Genomic DNA, 20488 nt, shown 5'->3' with positions numbered 1-20488 from the left:
TCGTTTTTAAGGGCATAAGAAGGGGACAAGTAGTTTCAACCCATTTTGAGATGTTAGGATACTTTGGGGATCATTTTATGTGGAGATATAGTTTCACCCCATTTTGGAGGGGTTAAAGGAGGTTGGCATTTTTTTGACATTCTTTTGTAAATCTTGGGGCTATCAATAGGCTAAGGAGGAATCGACTGTATTGACTTTGCTGAAAGGAAATAAGAGTTTCAATCATAATGTTAATTTAGCCTTATTCTATAAATATAATTAGTCTTGTCCCTAAGAAATTTGTTGGAAAAACATCTTGAGGAATGTGATATTGGCAAAGTATTTGTCATTATTTCAGGATTAGATTAGCCTCATTCTTCGCTATAGTTTAACCTTCATCCTAGATGAACTTGGGATTGATCATATTTGAGTTGGACTATAAAGGTATGCTATCTTCGTGTATTTGAATGACTTAGAAAAATCATCACATAAAAGTGACTTCTATTTTCATAAAAATAGGATCAAAGATATTTACATTTATGTATGTAGATATGCATATGGATGAACATATTATGACTTTTTGATTTAATGTTACAAGAATATTAGACTTCTGGCTTGAATTTGAGGTATGGAGCTTATTGGAATTTAGGAGACTAGCATGCAACATTTTGGAAGGCATTGAGACTATACCTTAGTAGTTGCCAAATGAGGAAAAATGGCAAATTAGATACTTCCTTATAAATGAATTATTTACCTAACAAGGGTTATGCTATAATTTTCTTTTGAATTGAGTTGATGTGAGGGTTGAAATTTTAGGTTTTGAAGCTTGGGATAATCTTTCCAAAAAAAAGGAAGAAGCTTGGGATAAGGCCAAATTGATGTTGATTTGATGTAGCTTTGAGTTGTCCTTTTTTTCCTTTTATCTTGATTGCATTGATTTGAGATGACATAGTGGGATTAGTTGGGTGTTAACATAGTGGGATTAGTTGGGTGTTATCTTAGCCAAATTGTAATTGCAACATTTTAAACTCTTATATGCATTTTGCATGTAGAAATAAGTTAGAAACATTTTTCATTCATGATTTATTCATTCTATTATTCATGAGGGGCGTTGTAAGCCATCAGTTTATTATTTTATTGTTCATAATGAATTTCAACCCAATTACTCATCGCAATATATGTTATGTTATTGTTCACAGTTAGACTCTTCAAACACCAAAGAATTGGTGGGTAGACATGACATCATCACATAGAATGAGACTAAACTATCAAATGGATAATCGACTTTAGTGTCACTTCCACACAAATAATTATACTTTAATGGCTATAGTTGATCATGGGCTTATAAACTTTAGATCTACCAAAGCACTTCAAAAATAACAAAATATCTGATAGGGAGGAACCCCTTTCATCTTCCTCTTTTATAAAATTTCTCCCAAGTCATCAGCACGGTGAAGCTTTTACAAGGCTTTGATGGAAAGGGGTGGAGAGCTTATTTCATCGTATGTGAGGGTGTCTGTTATTTATAGAATGGAGAGGGGAGACTCTTCTAGCCTTGGACATGGGAAGAAAGTCCCTCTCAACTTGCTCTTCATTTTTTCGGCAAGTGAGATTCCAAAATTTTTTACCTTTTTTAAATAAAAACTTAATTATTTCTTGTTATAAATTGATAAAATAATGAACATAAGTTATAGGCAATTATGATAATAATAAAAAAAAAAAAGTTATAGGCAATTATGTAGGAGATCTATCATCTACATTTCTTCTATTTTAAATAAGAAATGCAATAGATATGTCCAAAAGACTACTAGAGAGTTAGCTAACAATCGATTAAGAGTGAATAAACGTGATGTAGTGATATGCTCTAAAAAGGATTTAATGTGTTCCCACCTCCTCCCACCATGGGTTGTATATTAATAAGAATCATTATTAGCCAAAGTTGAGGTTGAAAGTACATTGATCAGAGCAAAGGGGTGTTGATGATTGTTTGCAAGAATTGAACTTAGTTGGCTTGGGTCTTTCATTTGGATTTGCCTGGGCTAGTCCAATCCATGGTCAAATGGATTATTGTCAAGTTAGGTAGGCTTGAAATTGAGACTAAAGTCCAAAGCAAATGATTTCATTATTTAATTAAGTTTAACTAAAGGTTGATTTGATCAATTGAGTAATTGGGTTCAAATGAGTCTAGTTTAGATTAAGATCAGTCCTAAAGTTAACATAGTTTTATCCTAGAAGATAGGTTTTGTCCAGGTTAGTCTATATCCAGTTTCATGATTTAATTAAAGGGTGCCCTAAGTTTAATTGAAGTCAACTTTTGAATTGAAGCTCAATTGATCTAAATGAGCATTTATAGGCTAGGTTAGAATTTTTGTTAGTCCAATCCTAAGTTTAAACTAATTGGGATCTATTTGGGGGTTTAGGAATGATTTATATAGTTTTGGTTTAAGATCTATGCCATCTTAGGCTTAATGAATTTGAATGTTAGTGGATTTAAGGGTTAGATTTATTTGGTCTAGATATCTTAGGATGAGATGTTTGGATTGCTAAGGGGTCGTAAGAGTTGAAAGATCCAAAAGGAGAGGCCACTAACAAACTAAAAACAATTAGGTAGCTCAAGTTAATATAGAATCTAAGAAACTAATTTGGTGTTATGGGTCAATTTATTAGTTGTGAGTCTACCTAAGATCTAAAATGTAATAGGTGAGCCAATGTAACATATTAAACTCAATGTTATAAATTCAAAAGATTACATAAAGATTCAATACAAAATCTATATTGTCCATGTGTCTATCACAATTATGATTAATATGACTAAACATTGACATAATGATGGTAGACAAATATGAATCTCCTCTTTAAAGATCGTATCTTGCAAGGCCTCTCAAGACTGCCTCGTAAGAACTTTTCTCGATAATCAACGTATGAAAAACCTCACAAAAATTTTTCTAAAAAAAAATTCAATAATCTCGATACTTTTCTTTTAATGGGTCTCTAAATCTCCAGTTCTTCAATATGCCTTCAATACATTCTCCATCAACATTTATTAATGATCATGTGAAATTTGGGAGTGCATGCCACCTACAAAATAGACATATTTAATGAATAGCATCATTATCATAACAACGTTATGAACTCATATCATGCATCTATTGTCTTAGCATAGAGCACACACCATAACCAACTCATTCCCCACTCCTAATGGACCCCTCAATGCTAATAAAACTAACAAACATTCATGAGATTCATTTTTGATGCTACTCCAAAGCATCTTCACTATTAATTTGTTACTTATCCCATAATATTTTCACATCATAAGCCTATGTTAAGCTCTAGACCTAACACTCCTCAAGGAGATCTTTGGGCTTAGCATCAATTTCACCAAGAGCTCTATTATATTCTCCAAATTCACCCTCAACCAAATCCAACTTTGTGAGGTCCTGAATCTCCCTAATGAGAACTCCACTTCTGTCAACTTGGGGATCCCAATTATTGTCAGAGGAATCCTCATATCCAACCTTCAATTCTTGTTGAATAAAGCTACCCTTTTTCTTGATGGTTGGAGAGGTAAAGCTCTTTCTCTTTGTAGGGAGACTACTATATTTAAAGTTTACTATCTAAAACTCGATAGCCTAATGGATTAGAGATTCTATCATACTAAAGCATGCATCAAATACCTAAATAAAATTTCTACAATATTTCTATGTCTTGTTAACATAAATCTAAACAATTTCACTTGATCTTTTGAAAAAAATACTTGCAAACCCCTCAAATATGGTGGACTTGGCATCCCTGCTCTTATAGACCTCATATTTGAATGCAACTGCTCTCTGACTTGGAGATTTTTATCCTTTGAAACTCTCATTAATAGGTTGTGAAAAGTCAAATATGCCTCACTCTGAAAATTCTCTCTTCATGAAACTAAAATTTGGAGCAACCTTCAAACTGTAGTTGAAAGCATTGTATCCCACCTCTCTTTCCAAATTAATAGGTATGTCACCCTCTCTTTCCAAATTAACAGGGATGACACCCTCTTTTTAATGGGATATGTGTAAGGGTGCAAACGAGTCGAGTCGAGTTCGAGTCAGGAGGTGTTTGAGTCGAGCTCAATTTTCAAATATGGTGCTTGAGCTCAAGCTCAAACTCGAGTCGAGCTCGAGCTCGAGCTCGATTCGTTCCATTGTAAACAAGTTCGAGCCGCTCGTCGAGCCTCCAACGCTATCTGGTTTGCCTTCTGGTTCACCTTACGAACTCGTCGTGTCTCGCACGGCCTTTAAAATGAGAGAGAGAGCAGAATGAATAATAGGCATTTATTATTCAGTGTCTCTAATGAATGAACACTTTACATCATCATTTATTGGATCATTTGTTGGACCGCTCACCACTGTAGTCTGTCAAAGAAAAGAGAGAGAGATATATAGCTTTGAAATACACATGCAGGATTTGAGAAATCACAAAAAAATTGAGTTGTAATACGGCATAACTTTAAAATTACAGCAGAATTTACATAACATTTATTATTATTTTTTCAATATTAATATTTAATAATTATTCGAGTCGGCTCGCGAGCTCACGAGCCAAACCGGCTCAAGCTTGAACTCGAGCTCGTTTACAAATGAGCTCAAGTTTGAGCTCAAGCTCGACTCATGAGCTCGAGCTCGACTCATGAGCTCGGCTCGCCAGCCGATAAACGAGTCGAGCTCGAGCCGGCTTGCAAGCCAACTTGACTTACTTAAACCCCTAGACCTGCAGCTCGAAGACAAATCTTTTTTTGTGATCATTTCTTTGGCGGTTAAGCAAAAGCTTTTGAAATGGACAAATCCGAAGATTATCAGGTAAGTTTTCGAAGTTGGGCTCTTTTGCATTGAATTCTGAACAATGATGAAATACATTTATCTTTTTTTCACTGCATTTTCACTCCATGGATGATCTTACCATTGTATTTGGGCATCCTAGAGTGATAGCTAGGGCTTTTCTACTTTAGATTTTATCTGATGATTTCTATTTTAGACTGTCTTTCGGAGTCCAGATTTTGATTTATCTCATTCCATGTGCTCACCTCTTTGTTCTATCTAGGTTTTTATTTTCCCACTCGTCTGAGAAAATTTTTAGCATTATTTTTTCTATGCACCTATTTTGGCATTCTTTACTTTAATTTTGCTTTTTAAAGAGATTTTCTAATATAAAAATTTATCTACTAAAAATTTATTTTAGACCATAATAAGAGAGTAATCACAAATGAAACCTAAGTTACAATTAGGAAGTTGCCTTTTGTAACTACGTTTATAACAATGAGAATGGGCATATACCCTCATTCTAACCATTAACAAAAAATAATAATTAAAAAAAACCTAAAACTCCTACATACACTAACACACACAATATAGTGAAATTATTCAGTGCGGATACGGACGCGGTCTAGAGGCGAATCAGAGTGGACCACACCACCTCTTTGTTGTGTACCAGATGATGTAGCGCGCTCTAATTCGCCTCCAGACTGTTCGGTATCCACACATAATAATTTCTCCACAATATAACCCTTAAGATGCCGGACAATCTACCTGCTACTGCCACTAGCCATCATCATTAGAAGACTTAACAGCCACAACACTCAAACCTGCTATAAATATTATATTAGTTTTCTAATAACAATCATTTGATATTAGCCAAAAAACAAGAACAATGCAGGCCATTTTCCATTAAAATCTAAGCTCGTATTATACATGATTGCAATTAAAATGATTGATTCAGACACTTATTGCTCATCAAACACCAGCCAAGATGAGAAGTTCATTGAAATTTTCTACTTGTTTCAATGATAGATTTCAGAAAATCTCTCTATATTACATCTGGCAACCAAAACATGATAATCAAATCACTGGTAAGGACTGGAAGCAATTATATTCAACAAATGAACTCGAGTGCTAATTCTTCTATAATTCAGCTCAAGCTTGCATGTTGATGTACATTGGTATCCCTTGCCTCAGTAGACTTTGCTCATGGAAAAACAGATATATCAAAAGCGCATTTAAGAAAAAAGCTACAGAGACATATATGAAACATTGAAACTGTTCCATAACTAAGCTTCGTTTGGGATGACTTTTTTAATGCTTTTAAAGCAGCTTTATAGTACAAAGATTTTAATTTTTATACTAAAAAGTTATTTTAGGAAGTAGTTGGAAAGCCGTCCCAAACGGAGCCTAAGAAATAAGGATGGAAAGCATAGGAAAAATATACCTGGATCAGATAGCTAAAAACAATATCCTATCCATGAAAAGCACTTATCATTCTCTTTTGTCTTCTTCGTGTTCATCTCCCAATCCAAAAACATGATCTGAAGCTTTCCTCTCCTTCCTTTCAAGCTTGTTAGCCATATCTCCAACTACTTTGGCACCGCTGGTGAGCGAAATTCCTTCCTCATCAAAATCATCACCCATCTCCTCTGAATATGCATATCTGCCAAGCAAACAATGAAACACCAATGGCTATTCAAAAATCAGAAGCTCCAATACTGCAAAAAAGACTTTTCAAAACCGACCATCTGCCTTGACTATGTGAGAAGTGCGGATAATGCCACAAGTTAATTTCAGAAAATGTGTGCTTCTCTAAATAATTTAACAAAAATGAGCTCGTAGAACAATTTTCTTGGATAATTCATCCACACATTCCACAAATGTATGTTTATCCCAAAAGATGAGATTGCAAATCATGTATGCATGCACTAAGCACAATTGTGGCATAGCAGAGGAGGAGATAATATTTTAGAATGAATTGTGAGAACATGTACAGTTCAAATATATAATAACCAAGAAATTTAAAGCATTTGCTCCATAGCACTAGAGAAGAAAGAAGAATCCTAATCACCAGTGCAAGCACAAAATTCGAGTAAAAAGACTAGAACCCTAATAGCATATAATATTACTGTTCAGTCCCAAGATCCCAATCAAGTAATAGACACACGGACACAACACAAACCACCGACAAGCCATGAACGACCCATAAAAGGTTATAGACCTATTTTTGGCATCCATTAATGTATCATAATCAAAATCAATAGTTGGGCATACTTGGCCGTCTATAGGGTAGCAAGCTATACCGTGGCACACAGTATAGTAAAAAATGTAGATAGAGTAAGTGCTAAGAAAAGTGGGAATCTTGGTCTTCTCAACTGACTCGTCGATAGAAACAATTTAACAAACACAATCTCAGGGTCCTGAACAAAAAACTTGTCATGAATCCTAAAAAAATAAAATATTAAATACAAGAAAATTTATAAACGAAATAACTAATCATATGCTTCCCACAATATTGAAAAATTATGGTTGAAAACCAATCTTGATATGGATAAATGTAGCATATTAATGTAAAACTTAACAAAAATGGAAATAATATATGCAAAATACACCTAATGATACAAACTAAATAACGTGATAAAATAGCCGGACAATAAAATAGGTCAAGCTAGACTTGCAACTTTATTAGATTAGATTGCTAACTGATAGTAATCATCACATACGAGCAAAATTAACTAAAAATAGCAGCACAAGTTTGTTCAATGTTCATTAACAAGATCCAGAATAACGAAAAGTAAGAAAATTTGAAAAAAGAGATGTGTAAGAATGAAATAAGCAACAAAAAATAGGGCGAAATCACATGAGAGATTCTAGAAAATGAGGCATGATAGGTTTTAATTCTCACTATGCAGAAAAAGAGAGATTGTCCCGAATGCAAGGAGTGAATATAACTTTAGAAGCTTGTTGAATAAGTGACGTGGTGGATTTTGTCAGAAGAGGCGATCTTTGAAATTATTCATCTGCTAGCTTTTTTTTTGTTTGATTATGAATTTTTGTTGAAATTCTTGATATTTATGATCATTTAAGCATCAATTGGACTTAAAAACTCCTAATGTTTGTTTTCATTTGAATTAAGTGAGTTGTTGACTTGATTAGTAACTACTAATCTATAAATACCCAAGTTGTACAAGGGAGCTGTTAACATGATTTGTGTGGGTAAAGCAGAAGTCATGGATTGCTTTTGGAATTTTTAAAATAATTGCTAGAGCCAATAATTCTAGGGCATTTTCAATTAAATAGTGATTAATCTAATCTTAGATTGAGATTTATCATTTTTAACTTTAACTACTAACCACCTAGGCCATGAGGAGTCTAAAAATTGTTGGAGCAAATTGTTTTGGGGAATTTTAAAATTAAATAATGATTAACATAAACTCAAATTGAGATTGATTATTTGCATCCTTATCCACTAACCTATGATATTAAAAGTTTATATAAAGTGATATCAATCATATAATTCATAAATTTTGCTTGAATAGAACTTCCTTGCTAATTATTAATTATGTAGTGCAAGTTGGATGTGTGATTCCTTTAAACTTATATAACAAATGAAATTATTCCCTTTATGGACATAAGACATAAATTTTCTCTATTTGATAATTTCATTCTTTGTGTATTTCAATCTATATACTTTATTATTGGCTAGTCAAGAAGAATTGATTTTGGTCAAAATTTGATGCATCTAAAATTTGATTTTATGCAAATCAATTTATGAGCTCACTAATTTTACTTGTTTCCAAATTCCTTTTAAAATTCCCAAATATCTATAATTATTTAATTATTAATAGGGCCTACAGAATATCATTGCTTATTTTCATTAAAAGATAGAGTTGTTGGAATACTAGATAACAAGCAATATATGAATCCTCAATTTTTTTGTATGAAAGCATCTTACAAATCATATTAGCTACATTAGAGAACTCTAAACATGAGTGATCCATCCTATATCAATAAGTTTAAATATTTTCAAACTTTCCCGTAATCAATGCTTGTTTGCTAGAATTTTATTGGTATCCCACTGCCTGCTGAAATGCCGGTTGAGGAAAATAATTTCCTAATAAAAACTGAAAGAGCAGAATGTCAACGTCAACTCGTCAAGTATTAATTTTGAACCAAGCGCATTCTTACAAAGTAAATTTATAAGAGGGTGATAAATTTGGCAACTGTACAAGCACATGTGTACATATATTGAGCAGCGATGAGAGTACCTAGTTGGATTTTGTGATGGAGCCCAAAGGAAACAAATTACTCCAAGAAGTATGTAGGAAAGAACATTCCAAAAAGCAGAGATGATCCAAGCCCTTTGCCACAGTTCACTTAATGGGTCAGTAGCATTAAAATACAACTGCACCATCACAAATTCAAAAGCTTCAGTTTATCACGATTCACTTGCAACTGGAAAATAAATTTCTTAGAGTAAAACAAGTTATGCTCAAAGCCTGATGCCAACTACTTCGTATCATATTAAAGGGGCTATAACAAGATATGGAAGTTTGGAACATCTAATATATCAGAGAATAGCATATGGTACTTGGAGTTTCAAAAAATAAAACAAAACAGAACAATAAATTATCTGACTTACACTGCCATTTGCTAGTTATCTTTCTGGCTAGCTCTAAATTGAAAGAAATGCATGCACTTCTACTAGAGAGAACCACTTGCTACATCACTGAGAATCAGTGTTTTAAAAGGCATTTTGGGTCAGAACAGAGTAAAATACCGACGAGCATATGCCCAACAGGCTGAGGCATCACCTAATGAGCACGGTGCTCGACTTTTGTGCCTCATTAGCGGGATGATATCCCTACGATATAACTTAAATTAATTATCAAACTACGAAATTTTAACTTATTGAAAAAACTTTTACATCTATTTAAAAAAAATATATATAAATAAAAAGATAATTAGCATTTTAATCCCTTGAGTTGAGTCACAGCAAATTGATTCCTCTCATACAAATGGTGATATGGATCCCAAGGTAATAACACGTATATCGAGGAATTTGGCCCTCGATGTCGCCCAAACAATTTCAGATCGACAAACGGACAGTGTCATTGCGTCCGGAACATCGTCTACATTCAGAATATATATTTCATTTAATGAATATGGATCATCTGAGATGGTGGCGAATTTTTATGCAATTCAAATATGATATAAAGGCATGCGTTACGATGGAAACAAGGCCTCGAAAATGCTCGAATGACGTCTAATCGACAAACGAATAGCCCCATTGCGTCCGGAACGTCGTTGACATTCAGAATACATATTTTATTTAATAAATTTGTATCATCTGAGATGGTGGCGAATTTCTAAGCAATTCAAATATGATATAAAGCCCTTCGTTACGACGGAAACAAGGCCTCAAAGATGCTTGGACGACGTCCGATCGACAAACGGACAGCGCCATTACATCCGGAACGTCGTCAACATTCGGGATATACATTTTATTTAATAAATTTTGATCATCCGAGATGGTGGTGAATTTTTAGGCGATGCAAATATGATATAAAGGCCTGCGTTACGACGGAAACGAGGCCTCGAAGACACTCGGATGACGTCCGATCGACAAACGGACAACGCCATTGCGTCCAGAACATCGTCTCCATTAAGAATCTACATTTTATACGTTCAAATTGGATTGTTTGAGGTGGTGTCACAAATTTCAAAGGTGATCCAAATTTGATGCGAAGGCACGCACTACGAGGGAAATTAGCCTCGTTAGTGACGAAACGATGTTGGATCGACAAACGGATAGTGTCATTGCGTCCGGAACGTTGTCGGTATTAAGAATCTACATTTTATTTGATCAAATTGGATCGTTTGATATGGTGTCGCAAATTTCAAAGGCAATCCAAATATGATGCGAAGGCGTGCATATTGAGAAAAATTGCCTCTACGAAGACGAAGCGACGTCGGATAGATAAATGGATAGCATCATTGCGTCTGGAACATTCTCAACCTCCGAAAACTATATTTTGTTTATTCAATTTGAAGCATCCATATTAGTGGCACGAATCTCGAGGCGAAACACATATACTGGGGAAAGTGGCCTCGTCGCCGCCCAAACGACGTCCGATTGCAAAATGGACTACGCTGTTACGACCGGAACGTCAGCAATATCCTAAATGCACTATCAATTCGTCCAATTTTGATATTCGGCGAAATCGACACATAAAACGAGAGAATACACGAAATTTGAGGAAATATACGCAAATCGAAGCAATCCTGATCTTGACGTACTGTCATCATTTCAAATGCATAAATGATGATGACAGGGCATAGATTTTGATTTTAGTTTAATGTAATTAAATAAAATGAAAATCAAAAAGTCAATTGAGATTTCAAATCTCATTAATTTGCATTAACTTGTATCAATCAAACTTCTGTTAAGTCCTGAAAATCCACTGAAGCTCTAACGTTCTCCTCTATTCTTCGATCAAATCCCGTGAAATCCTCGCATGAGAAGTCGCTTCAGTCTACGATGAAACCTCATCGTTAAATCAAAAATAAAATGAACGAAAGTGGATTCTTTTCTCTTCTTGCTGCCTCCACATGGAGCCTTGGCCGGAGACGCCTTCTCCAACTTGGCAAGCTTCATCTCCACTTCTCTCTCGTCCAAATAAAAAAGAAAAAGCGCGGCGGGGAGGCCGGGGCCGAATTTTCGGAGCCCACAACAACCCTATAGAAACATTGAAGTTAGTTACACCTGACTCGCCTTCGCCTTCATCACATCATTTCTATCCCTAAATTTCTGCTTGCTTCGCCAAAGCCTCCCTGACAGCTCTTCATTTTTCTTGTCGACACATTGCTCGTTTTTATCAAAGCTGTACACAAAATGGACACTTGTCTTGTTTCATTTCAATCTCTCCTTTCATTTAATTTTATATATTTGTGCTAATTAAACTATAAAGTTAGAATATATATCATATGGTTATTCCCTTTGAAACTTTAAATTTACATCCGTTGAGATATGAATGTGCCTTTTTTCCTCGATGACTTAATTTACCAAGTCCTGTAAAGAGAGTACATACCTCATAGCCAATCCAAGCAACAGAAAGAAGCACGGACACAGCCAAGGAATTCGTGAACTTCCGATACAAATCTAGTTTGGCCACACTTCTCCGCACCTGAAGCATTAAGAAACAAGAAAAAGAAAAAGCATGACCAACAAGAATTACACTAGGGAACTTCAATGAGAAAAATATTGACGGGTGGTCCATCATGTACAAAAAGATGGCTAATTTGCATGAATCATGAGTAGAAGTTCCTTTATATATTTATTTATTTATTTTTAATACATGCAGCAGAAAGGCAATCAAATTAGGCCTTGCACAGAATAGAATGCCCGGAATACATTAATCTTTAGATAACATAGTGATGATACCAAAAGGCACTAAATAAAATTCATAGCAAGCTGTTGGCATAAGATTTTTGCGCTATAATTTGGGAAGCATAAAACTATTCAAAAAGAAGCTTTTTGGGTTTTTGAAAATCAGGGCTTCTACAAACATAAGTGTTTGATATTTCGTATTTAAAAAAGACAATCTGTAAAGCAAAATACTTTATAATAATGAACAGTTATTTTCTCCGTCTACAATTGTTAGAAAACAATTGACAAAATAGAAAGATCAAATATTAAGCATGCTTTAAAATTTATGCAAACGTCTTAGGGCTAAGAGTTGACATAAATCATGGAAAAGAAATTAGAATTTGCATAAGAAAAACCCAAATTAAACAAAAACAAACTTTCTCTGTAAGTAAGATTGAACATACAAAAAGCATGAACAAAACAATAATAAGATGCTCGATTAAATCAAAGAAATCAACAAAAAATTAAAATCACAAAAATCAGTGAGAAGATTGAAATTTTACATCCGCAATGGAAAGCTCAATTGTGATGAATTTGACATCAATAAGAATTCTTGCAAAGTTTATAACATAGAAGGTATATTTGACAGAAGAATTCAACAAATAAGAGAAAAATCAAGCTTCATGCAGGAATAAGGAAATGCCTTGCAAAAGAAATCCAGCATCCAATAGGCACACAACACCAAAAAGGAAACCTTAAATTTTTATTAAGCACCTAATTGAATTTTACATGGTTCAGGTGTTGATATTTATAAGCACATAAACCTTCAATTGGCTGCCTCTAATTGTTTTAAGTAAAATTTTAAAATTAATCTTGGCATAATCAAATAAAAGATAAATCTAGCAAAATTGAAAGTTAAACACATGATAGAACAACTACAATAGTAGCTACTAATGAGAGAAAAAGGTGACCAAATACAACAAAAAAAATCCAGAAATAGCTTGCTATAATAAAGTGTTGACTTCGCTTTCATCATGCTCGAGCCCAATCGCCTTTGATGCTTCCTAGCTCTATCATCAAGGTATCACATACACTCAATGATTTAAACCCGGGCCTCCCAAATAGGATGACATCTTAATCACACAGACATACCTCTGATTTGTTTGATAGTTCATCTCATCACAATTGCAATCTTTGTTTGATTGCATGCCATGCCACAATCATAATTTTCACTTAATCACACATCTTGTCGTAATCGCGATTTTCATTCAATCACGAATCTTGTTGCGGTCACAATTTTTATTTGATCATGCATATCCTGTTGAGATCACGTTATTTGTTCAATTGTGTGCATAATGAGGTGAAGCCAAGAATCAAGTATTACGAACTTCATACAAACTCGATTCATAAAATCCCAATCAATAAGATCATAAGCTTTTTTCTAAAGAAATTTTCATCTTATCTATCTATTTCTCCTTTTTTTTCTTTTTCCTTCACTGAGGTTGGATTAACTTTTTCACCGATTGCATAAGAAACATAAGAAATATGATTCAACACTAAGATAGAAACTATTCAACCCATAGGTAGGATAGGCTCTGAATCTCTACCACAAGCATCGAGCTATCGATCAATCTCATAAGGCTAATACTCAAAATAGGAATTCTTCATCCGTAAAAAGGATCGTATTTTATAGAAGAAATGGCAAAATCGTTTCACTAATTATAGATCTTACACATCTTCTCTGGCCACTCGTGCTGGAAAAATCCAGCCTCCCCCTACCCACTTCAGCCAGTCTGGAAATTTTTTCTTTGTAAAAGGTAATGAAGAAAAATTGATATGAAATACGAAACATCATACTCTTGTACGAACCGCCTATAGAAATTAGAACACTTCCCCCACCCACGAGATGCGGAGCAAAAGAAACGGTCTGCCAACTGGACCGAGGAGAGTGAGGTTCGTCACCACAGTCATGACAGAAGGCTGAGTTGAAAAGCAAAGCGAAGACAAACCAATGAATGAAATGAAGGACGGCTCGCTCTACAACCAGGGTGGCCAGTCGTCTCACTTACTAGTCAGAGCTGCACAATTTTTAGATAAGGCACGTAGTGTCCCATGAACCACATTTGCAGATTGGAATAGGCTACCCGACACTTCTTAGCAAACCTTCCTTCGAAATTACCATTGAAACCTCCACCACTTTCTCAACCATGCCTTGTTCCTTCATTTAATTCAACCTGCACTCCTCTCTCTAATGCTATAGCTACTGTCGTCCCAACTTCTACCCATTGACCTCCTCAAAACCACCATTTAAGCCCTCATCTACCCAACTCCATCGCGTCTCCAAACACTTACATGCCTTCAACCTTCAATGCCATTTTCTCATATCTCCACATAGGGGGACAAACAAGCAATCAAGCCCAACTATCACATCCACATCCACATCATGCCGTTACCTATAATGTTGGTGCCTATAACAAAGTTTTCACTTCTACCTAGAGCCAAACCACTACCTCTCTCTTGAAACGATATACTCACTAATCTCCACATATATATCTCCTTGCTGAAAACCTAGCCAATAATATTACAAGACTTAGACCTTGGTGATAAGGTTTTGTAAAGCCTAGCAGCCTAAATTGTTCATCACTTAATACTCTACCAATCTAGGAATTTGAGTCAATGCAAACAACACTACAAGACAAGATTTTTTATCATTTAGAACAATCCACACATCTCCTACAAAGCCTTTTCCAAGACTAGAAGCCTCGATTGAGGCCGATTGAGGCCAATCGATCTCACTTAATTTATCATAAATAATTGACAACATGCACATCATCACAAACTTATTTTTGTGCATTTTGTACGCACCTGTTGCCTTGAGGAGCACACCTTCACACTTGAGACTTGTCAACTCACACATATTTGCAAAAATTACTCTCCTTCAATCGCTCACAGGTATTATGTTCGACTATCACCACTTGATCCCCTAACTAGCTTGTAGCTTCTCTTTTGACAGACAGGCATCCTTAGATGCTATTATGATTGTGACTCTAGCATTTGGACCTAATCCTACATGTTCATGTGTGTATATATATATATATAATGGAAAGTGTCAAAACAATATTTTAGAACTTGCTTTTGTCAATGTACTAGCTTGATCATGATTTAGTAGGCCCAATGCCTCTCTAGTACATGTACATCACCGAAGTCATTAGTTGAGACCTGTCCTAATCTAAGTGGGTTTATCAACTGTCATTTTTTTTATTAATGATCGACGTCGCAAACATGCATGTTTGTGAGCAGGTCGTTAGATGAATACACCTGAACCTGTTGATTGTCAGTGTGATATCAATTGGCACTAATGATCAGCCTCATGAGCATATAGACTTGCACAATAGATTGTTAGCATTATACCCACACACAGTTGGCTACAAGTGTGCTACTACTTAGCTTCATGGTGATCTCACAAGACCACACACTCGTGTAGCTGGCTTTTAGCCTTACACTCTTTTCACGATCATTCAAGAAAGGTGAGGGTGGTAAATCTAACATCTTAGAAGCCCTCACTCATAAGTTGAGCACATGTACAATATATTATTGATGTAAGGTTGTCATAGGTCTAATTGTATTTATTAGATCTAGGTATTTATGTCGTTCATCTAATATGATGTCACTAATATAATAATAAAGATCTGTGATGTGCTGTGAATGATGTGATATGTGATGACATAAATGCTATTAACATTTGTTTTGCAGAGACCTAAGGAATGTGCAATATAAGATTGATGATCTCTTTTTATGCTTGTTTGCCTATTTCATTCCATGCTTTAATGCATTTTATACGTGCCCTTATCTTGTGATGATCTATGATTGATATCACTAGCATTGGTGGCTGTAGAGATTATTAGAGTTATAGGCTTACACACTGTGTGAGACTAGACTCCTTGAAAATAAAAATGCATCTAATTTATGATTTCAGGAGCAGGGATTAGGCATATGGGCTCACTATGCTAAATATTGATAGATGACATAGATACGACTTTTAGCCTCTAGACTTGGCAACGTCCATTAATCATTATATCATGTCATTGTGAGTCTGCATATAGAATAAGATCTACCTTAAGATATATAATCAAGATATAGGCTTCACACATTGGCATTTTCTCTAAATAATCAATCTACGATGTCTCTATCTTTTCCACTCCATTTAAGAATGATTAACCATTCACTTTCACACACAAATAGGAGGATTAGATGACACTCCTGACCTAGAAAAGATGCAAGTCCAAACTTCTATCTTCTCTACTATTGAATGTTAGTTGATCTTTTTTGGTCACACGCAACAAAGTTGTAAATCTCATTTTGACACCTCACATTCTTGCAACAATGAATAGCGCACCATAGCGCAAAGTTCCTCGTGGAGCCATAGCACATAGTGCACGGCAAGACGCATGGCATTTTAAACATGGCACACAATATTAAATAATTGTAAAGAAAAAAAATATATTAATATGTAATATTATTAAATAGAAAGATAAATTATCATGATAATAAAAACATCCAAAGAAATGTTTAAGTTCAAATAATCAACACCTCAATCACTCAAAATTCAAAATATTGTAACCATTTTTTCAAATCTATTTTGTTTGTTAGAAATTAAACTAATCTTCTTATGAGTCATCATCATCATCATCAAATGTCAAAAGAAATCTCATTTCATTAATCAACATCATCTACTAATTCATAATCCCCTTCATTTGCCACAAAAAATACACATCATACAATTATTATTGCCTTCATTTGCAAATATTACATATTTTCATATAGTAGCGTTTTTGTGGTTTGAACTATATCCGACATTCTTTTGAATACCTATAAGCAAGCATGTAGTCAAATGCTATTACCTTCCTTTTACATGTACGAATGAAATAATGAAAAACAAATAACACAAATGTGGCATCAACTGACATGATTAAACATAAAAGATATTTCATAAATTACTTATGCCCTATTTTTTATAAATTAAGGCATGTTTATATGTAATGGAAACACTATTAAGTTATCAAATAAATGATAAAAATAAAAAAGCGCAAGCCATATTTTTTTTCTTTCTTTTTTTAAACTTGAACTTGCAACTGCAAGCCTGTATGGTGCAAATAGTGCACACCATTTTGAACACGTGCATCACACCAAGCAAATGGAGTCGAGGGTGCGTCGAGCTGCTCCATGAGCCAAGCTGTGTGCTATTTTGCGTCATTGACATATATATGACATATCCTCTATCACATTGAGATGTTTAAGCTTACTTGATTAATGTGATCAATAAGCAATTCCTATCATTTCTATCATTCAATTCCATTTTTATCATTTCATTCCATTTTTCATCTTTTCTACCACATTGAGGAGATTTTCAGGACCTCCATATCTTCAATGTCTTATTTACCACATTGAAAGACATCAAGGCTTTCTTGACGATAGATGACCAAGTCATAAGTCCCACTTTCAACATCTTTTATGCCACATTGCGGAGATGTTTAGGCCTCTTTATTCATATGCGAACAAGATGTAAATCACACTCAAATGTTTTCTCTATAACATTGAGATAGATTTCCAGATCTTGCATATCAGTTCAATCTTCTCTATCATATTAAAAAGATATTTGGACATTCTCAATCCCATATTATTGACGTATAAGCTCCACCTTTGGTGTCCTCTTCACCACATGGAGAAGATGCTTTTCTTTCCAACCCCTTGGTCTTAGAGCCTAAGTAACATGTCAGTCTTGGCATGTACCAACATGTGGTATAATAAGTCTAATATGTGTTTCTCCCTCGTATAGCAGTAAAGTGTAATTTATGTTTGTTAGCCTAGTCCACACCTTTAGTTTATTAGATCCTCTTGGATAAGTTAATCCATAATTATTAACAAAGATTATTAAGTTGTCACATGACTAAATAGAATAAGGGCAGCACTAACAAAATAGAGATGATAAAACCATAGGATCTTGACCAAGAAAATAATTGATACTCATAAGGTTAGTCCTCACTTTCCTTCATCTGCTCATTCATTTTCTCCTGGTCAAGTGTCGTCAAATGGCATCATAGGTTCAATATTGGGCATCTCCCTATAGTCAATGTGTAGCTATAAATCCCTCTATTACATCCATTTTGGTGCATTTGACCCTACCTTCCTTGGATCATAGGATGCTCCTCCCTTCATCTTCTATTAAGTCCCCCTAAAGTTCATTTTGACTTTTTGACCTAACCAACCCTACACTGATTAGACATAATTTGATCACAAGAGTTGACTCCTTAGTCAAGGTGTCCTCGAACATGCCCAAGATGTAATTAACCTTAGGAGCTTGCTCTTTCAAGAAAACTATGCACTTATGTTTAAAATAAATTTTAGTTGGAGTCACATTCCTTGCAAAAGAAATCTCTAAGAGAAATGCACTTAAACTATCGTACATTGATCCTCGCGAATCTATAGAAAGCATTGATCAACGACAACCATTCCTCTACCATAGCATTGCAAGCATCTTTCGAAGCACACATAGAGCTGCAATAGTAGATGCAAATAAGACCACCACAGCAGTTATGAAAGCATACCGAGAATTTTGCTATAGAAATGCAAAAGGCACATTTAAGAATCCAATGGCCATAGGAACAAAAAACTATGGCTGTCACAAATACCTACGATGAGCAAACAAGAGTCGATCCAAAATAATATTGTCTACTGACCCATTTAAGCTTAAAATCCAAAAAAAACTTGCATCGTCCAAAATTTTGCTGCAAAAATAAGCTACACCAAATAAATTAATGATGAAATTACTAACTTTATCAAGCATTAGTGATGTAGACACACAAGAAGAAACTGACGCAATGGATAGAACTTAAAATAAACTTTATTAAAATAAAAGCAGACAACTAAAACTTGACAAACACAACAAGAAATACTAGGAGATTTTAAAGAAATAAAAAAAAACGATATCCTCAAACAACCGTCAGAGCGGGTTCCTCACATGCATCGAATAGTAGATTAAATAAGAGAAGTGCATAAGACTAGCAAACTGATGGTCCACCACTGCAAGACTGTCCCAAATGCTTCCAAATCAACCAAGACACGACACCCTAAAGTTGCTTCACTGTTGAGAAGAAGGATACAGATGGAGTGGCACTTGCGGAGAGACGAAGAGGTTAGAAGCCCGAGAAGAAAGGGTGGAAAGAGCCCGCAGGATTTCCGTAGGGGATGAGAAAGAATGGTGGAAAGAGCCCGCAGGATTTCCGAATAAACCCGCAGGTTAATAGCACATATGCTCACAAATATCAACTGCCTTCCTTTACAATATCATCTTATATTTATAGGCAAAGAACAGGAATGCCAAAAGCCAATTGAGATAATGCTCACAACATCCCAAGCATTTATTTTCCAAAGGATTTCCAAGAGCCATTTCGGAAAAACAGCCCAGCAATTCACGGAACCAAGGAGCCAGCAAGCAGGCCGAGAATTCAAAGCAGCACAGCAACGGGAAAATACATCCCAGCTCGGAAAAAACAGAGGCCGGGCGGACTCCCAAGAGAAAAGCACTCCATTATAAATTCTAATGCTTTGAATTCAGCCACCAATTAAAGAGCAAGCCACGGTTCTCCGAGAGACAAGAAGAAAAGGGGAAGGGGAAGGGACAAGGCCACTCCAAAAGTAAATCTTCTTAATGAGGTACCTTTTTGGATATTAATGAGCTACTAAACTTCAGCTCAAGCAACTAAAAGAACAAGCTCAACGCCATGTGCTCCAAAACAGCCAACCCGAGAACCAACAGCCAACCCGTGAACCATCAGTGGCGAAGGACCAATCGAGCTAGCAAACCAAAGGTCTACCAAGCCTTATGCACAATCTACCATGATCATTGGATGCTTTCCCATCATTGGATAGCTAAAAAAGAAAATAAAATAGAAAACAAAATATACTATTGTTCAAATAAAATAAAAAGTACATAAATTCTTGATAGCATCAATTAGGCCCAAATAAATAACTCTAAATGCCAAAATCCAAAAAAATAGCTCCAATAAGGAAACTAATGCATCAACTCCTAAATCAAATGAGTCCAATAGTTAAATCACTTCAATAAATAAATTCCATAAAAATTAATCAATGGGACCAAAAACTCAAGCAATGGAATAAGTAGCAATGTTGATCCCATCATTTGAGCCAAACCAAACAAAAGTGAACCAAACATAAAAACTTTACAATAGAAAACAATACATCCAATTATTACAGATACATATAATAAGCATATTTAATTAAATGAAATTTTAACTTTCGGATTGCTTTTAAGGCATTTTTCATTAATAAA

General features: G+C 35.0%; 1 protein-coding gene across 1 annotated transcript in view; it reads right to left on the bottom strand.

The window, feature by feature from the left end:
* Positions 1-5638: 5638 nt before the first annotated feature.
* Positions 5639-20488, bottom strand: part of LOC110116569 (transmembrane protein 87A) — a 28566-nt gene continuing 13716 nt past the window's right edge. The window contains exons 3-6 of the mRNA XM_020850209.2: positions 11861-11956; positions 9038-9174; positions 6214-6432; positions 5639-5967 (exon numbers count right to left, since the gene is read on the bottom strand). Of these exons, the coding sequence (XP_020705868.1) occupies positions 6261-6432; positions 9038-9174; positions 11861-11956 (405 nt within the window). The 3' untranslated portion in view covers positions 5639-5967; positions 6214-6260. The remainder of the gene's footprint in view (positions 5968-6213; positions 6433-9037; positions 9175-11860; positions 11957-20488) is intronic.

This window comes from Dendrobium catenatum, unplaced genomic scaffold (genome assembly GCF_001605985.2).
Source record: "Dendrobium catenatum unplaced genomic scaffold, ASM160598v2 original_scaffold_76227, whole genome shotgun sequence".
NCBI classification, from domain to species: Eukaryota; Viridiplantae; Streptophyta; class Magnoliopsida; order Asparagales; family Orchidaceae; genus Dendrobium; species Dendrobium catenatum.
The sequence above is the reverse complement of the archived record's forward strand: the minus strand, read 5'-3'. Positions and strand labels throughout refer to the sequence as shown.